The sequence below is a fragment of the Gavialis gangeticus genome, unplaced genomic scaffold (genome assembly GCF_001723915.1).
Source record: "Gavialis gangeticus isolate Ggan-Ray unplaced genomic scaffold, GavGan_comp1, whole genome shotgun sequence".
NCBI classification, from domain to species: domain Eukaryota; kingdom Metazoa; phylum Chordata; order Crocodylia; family Gavialidae; genus Gavialis; species Gavialis gangeticus.
In genome coordinates this window covers 24,521,776-24,526,367 of record NW_017728995.1, presented here as the reverse complement: position 1 = coordinate 24,526,367, position 4,592 = coordinate 24,521,776, and the positions used below count along the sequence as shown (strand labels likewise).

Sequence of the window (4,592 nt, the reverse complement as noted above, 5' to 3'; positions counted from 1 at the left end):
CCCCCACTAGCCATGCCTCCAACTCACACCCCCACCCCACCTGGGCAGCGCCTGCCCCTGCCCCATCCTTCCCTCACCATAGGGGTGATGATCTGCGCCCCCCATGCCTTCTCTTCCTCCTCCCTTTCCCACTCACCAGCTGGAGGCAGCTCTCCACGCTGCCAGCTCTGCTCCGTGCTGCGGCTGTGTGCACCAGGGGCATTTATCGGGCTGATATCCAACACAGCAAATTTCCTTTATATTGGTACCAGATAAGAATCTGATAAGAAACCTCTCTCAGGCACTTTTGTGCAGCTTATTTCCTTGATAATAGTATTAGCCCCTCTTCTGTTTCAGTGGAGTTTCAAGTCACTCACATAGCTGGAAAAGCATTATTATAGCTTCAGGGAGGAGTCCAAGGCAGACAGGATGAGTTACTTGCTCCAAATCAGATGGCAAATCATCAGTAAAGCAGTGAACAAGACCCCAGCACTCTGTTGTGCCACATTTTTTCATTGACCTGTACCGTAATTAAAATACTAATATACAAACCTAGCTAGATTAATTGCTAAGCCTGCCATGTTGACACACCTACAAACCAATGGACTTTTCAAATAAACTGTTGTGTATTTAAATTAATATTTAACTCAAAATTAACAAAGCAGTATCTTACTGTATTCATTAGAGTTGATTCTGAATTAGCAACCAAGACAAACACGTCAGCATCTAAGCAGAATTTGTCAATCCAGCTGTCTAGCTCTGTAGTGACATCTGTGCCAGGGCTGTTGGGGGGAAAAACATATTTATTATTATTACTATCGAGCAAAGCAAAACTCTTTTTTCTTAAAAACAGCAAGAGGACTGAGTATGTCAGGGCCTAGGTAACGGAACATGAAGTCTAGGCTGCTTGCTTGAACTAAGCCTACTTGGTCATGAGAAAGCAACTACCATCAGTCACTTACAAGACTGCCAGCTCATTTCACAAGTCAGTTTCCAACAGATCTGTGTCCACAACAGAAAAAGCCACCAACAAAACTAGCACTATGTCAGCAGAGGGTCTAGAGGCTGAACAATACTCAGTTACACTTTCATCCTTATGAAAGATCCCTCTAAATAAGGGAAGCAACACTTTAATAGGACAGTACAGGAAATGCCTTTTATGGCTAGAAGACACCAGACATCCGTGTTGTTACTACAGCATAGCATTAACATCACAACTTTTATCAAGCCATCTCTAATGACGGAATGTTTTGCCCCATAAAGTTCTTACATTTATGACTTTACTTTTGCATTAATGGAATCATAGAACATCTTATCTTAGATAAAATGAAAGCTTCTTTCTTGCCAAGAAATGATTTAGCTATCAGAGCTGCCTTTTGCATATACTAAGGGCTCTACAGAGTTTGTAAGCAGACATGACACAAATGGCCTGGGAGAGGCATAGGGATTGTGAAGGATACATGGCTGAACAATTTTCAAGATTCCCCAGCATCGCTGGCCAAACTTCATCAGAATATTTTTTTTTAATGCTTGAACAACTGAAAAAAGGGAGACCCTTAAACAAATTCTGGACATCTAGAGCTAGTGAAAGAACGTCAAAAGTTTCAACAGATATAAACTGCTGAAGTTTCACATCTAAACCAAAAATATACGATCAATTTTTCTTCAAAAGAGTTTCAATTTTTCAGCTAGGTTATGGAATTTTGCATACACCATAGGACACTTGAGAGTGAGTATTTCTTTGACTTCAAGGCAAAACCTCAAAGAAATAACTAGATTTCAATAAAGTTTTGCCTGGGTAAGTCTATGGAGTTCTTTAATTTCTTTGGAAACAAGAACACTTGGAAGTGCAGTTCTAATGAGAAAAAAAACCAAAAGAAAAGAGCATTGTGAAACTCTTCATTATGTCTCAATCATTTCCACTTCAAATGTGCTCACTTTACCAGGAAAGAAATGATTTTCCTCAGCCTCCAGTCCCAGAACAGATTAGAGAAGCTGACAAACTAGAATCCGAAGGTCAAGTCATGACCCAGATTATACCTGTGCAATCCTAGTGTCTTCAATAATGCCCCCAAGGCCACCATACAATTTATTCAGTGAGTTGCCTAGGTGTCACCATGGTCAAGTATGATTGTACAGCTAAATGCAATGTTTGTTGGTGATGTGCATAAGAAAGATAGAAGCAAGATTACTCTGTCAATTGAGCTGCTCTGTATTGTTTACCTAGTGAAGACAGGGATTTGCTCCCACTGATTTCAAGGGTGTAGGATCAGATGCACGAGTACAAGTACTATTTATATCATGGTAGTGAGTAACCTGCACTATAAACATGCCTGTTTTGCCAAGTAAGAAGGTTGTATTTATAAAATTACTTGTAAGAACAAAGCAGGCTTTAGTTTCTACGAACCACTTAAGAGCTGATGTAAAAAAACAGTGGCTAACACTAAAGCACAGCTGGAATATTCTTATGTATTTGATAAGTTTGAAGAAACACATTCCACAATTTCTCTGATTCTATGAATTTTTGTGCATCTGTAACTCCATAAAAAGTGCATTTGATATGAACATAGCACAAGCAGGGACTTGATAAAGTTTTGGCGTTTTAGCTACTTCTAGAGCACTGTACTAATGGCACTGAAGTTTTTACCAAAAAGACCTTTGCATCATGAGCCCCAAAAGCCTACATTTCAAGTGGTCAGAATGAAGGGGTTCATAGAATGAGAGGTTAACAGGGAGGAGAAAGTGTTACAGGTGTTAGTATGACCTTAAGTATATTTTCATACTACTAAAGTAGAAGTTTAACTTAGTCAAATGCTGGACCCATTCTGAACTGAGTCACGGGATTCAGAGTTGTTCCAACTGTAACCATGCCAAAATATGCACAGTAGCATGGTGATGATGGCAGACAGAAAGCATCTACAATAGAACAGAGTTCAAGCACAAAAACACTCTTAAACAATTTTGCAACCCACCAAAGACAAAAAATAAAAACAGAGCATTATTACAGCATTTAAACCAGATTTCAGTTACCTGACTAGTATGGAACGGTTAATTTGGAAAACTCAGTTAACTGGTTTAATAAAGCAATAGTTATACCTGTCCACCAAAACCAAGTCATCTCTCAGGAGGGCACACTTTGACTTGGGCCAAAAGACATGGACCAAGCAGCCAGCTTTCAAGTCTTTATCCATATGAAGTGCATGGGCAAGCTGATTAACAGTCTGCAAAGAATCAGAAAAAAAACACCTTGTAGGTATACAGCATGACAGCTTAACACAAAACCCTCACCACACAGAAACCAGAATTTTTGCAGAAGTAAGACTCTCTTACTAGCCTTACACAGTCCTCAAATAGGACACCAGTACAAGATTTGAACTCACAACTTAAAAACTGTGAATTTCTTAAAATGTTTTTTCCACCCAAGTTTTTCCATAGTCCCTCGCCTTTGAAGAATAGTCATTTTCTGTCCTTGGAAAAAAGGACAAGACTGTCTGGCTCTTTGGAGCCAAACAGTGGTATTCCTAATTCAAGGTTACAATTGAGTGTAGTACTGCACTTGCTTTAAAAGGAGTAAAATAAGCATTTAAATAAGCTAAGTAAGTTTAGGTAGACAGAGGCATATTCCTCCTGTAAGTTTTTGCAAGAAAGTTAGCCTTCCAGGGTAGGTACAGATATTCAAAAAGCCTGAGGCAGAATCTAAGTGACTCAGTTTTCTGCAAGCGACTCGGTTTTCTGTAAGCAGCGTCATTTAGATCAGTACTGAACAGAACACATTTGCCCTTTGATGGAGGGGAGGGTTAAATCTTAGACCAGGTTCTTCCATTTTTAAACCAGTCTATGTATGCCAAACTTCTGTTGTGTTACGGGTATAGATCAGTTCTATGTGTTGTACTTCTGTCCTGTTACAGGTATAAACTGGTTTCTGATCACTTATACCAGTACAAATGTAGGGCGCCTATACACATGCAGCGAGGCTGCTCTGGCACCCTGTAATTATAGTGTGTTGGAGTCAACTTGATTAATTGAGTCTGCTGGAGCATGGTAATTACTGCATTCCAGCAGACTCCAGCACCATGTGTATTGCTTCCACACACTGAAAAATGATGGTAAGGTGCTTTAAAGCTTGTTCAACAAGCTTTAGTTAGTGCTCCCACAGCCATTTTTCAGCATGGGGAAGCTGATACACATGATGCTCCAGGTACTTTAATAAGAGTAGCAGAGCCACTCTAGTTAAAGTGCCTCCCCAGCCCCCTACTCCCAGAGCAGGTGCATAAACACCCGTAATGTCTGTACCTGGCCCTAGAGCATTAAAAAGAAGGACCAAAAGTTATGCGACTATACAAACAAATCACAGTGTACATGTACACTCTATGTATAGCTTAAGCATAGGAGAAACCTAGGAAAATGCTGTGGGCTCTCTTTTACTTTTATTTAATTATTCAGTACCAGAGGAACTATTTTACAAAGAAAGATACGTTTATATTTCCCATTAAAACTTAAGAAGTGCATGAAATATTGTACCTAATAGAAATGGTCCTTATAATATTACTTTTTCCCAGCACCAGCTTCTTAACCACAAAAAAAAAAAATCTACCTTGACACTCTTCTTCTCA

General features: G+C 39.6%; 1 protein-coding gene across 4 annotated transcripts in view; it reads right to left on the bottom strand.

Annotated features, from left to right (window-relative positions):
* MFN1 (mitofusin 1) overlaps positions 1-4,592 on the bottom strand; it is a 45,115-nt gene that overhangs the window by 29,125 nt on the left and 11,398 nt on the right. For all 4 annotated transcript variants that reach the window (XM_019503334.1, XM_019503336.1, XM_019503335.1 and 1 more), the window contains 2 exons: positions 3,076-3,200; positions 653-761 (listed from right to left, as the gene is read on the bottom strand). In XM_019503334.1, coding sequence (XP_019358879.1) covers positions 653-761; positions 3,076-3,200 — 234 coding nt within the window. The remainder of the gene's footprint in view (positions 1-652; positions 762-3,075; positions 3,201-4,592) is intronic.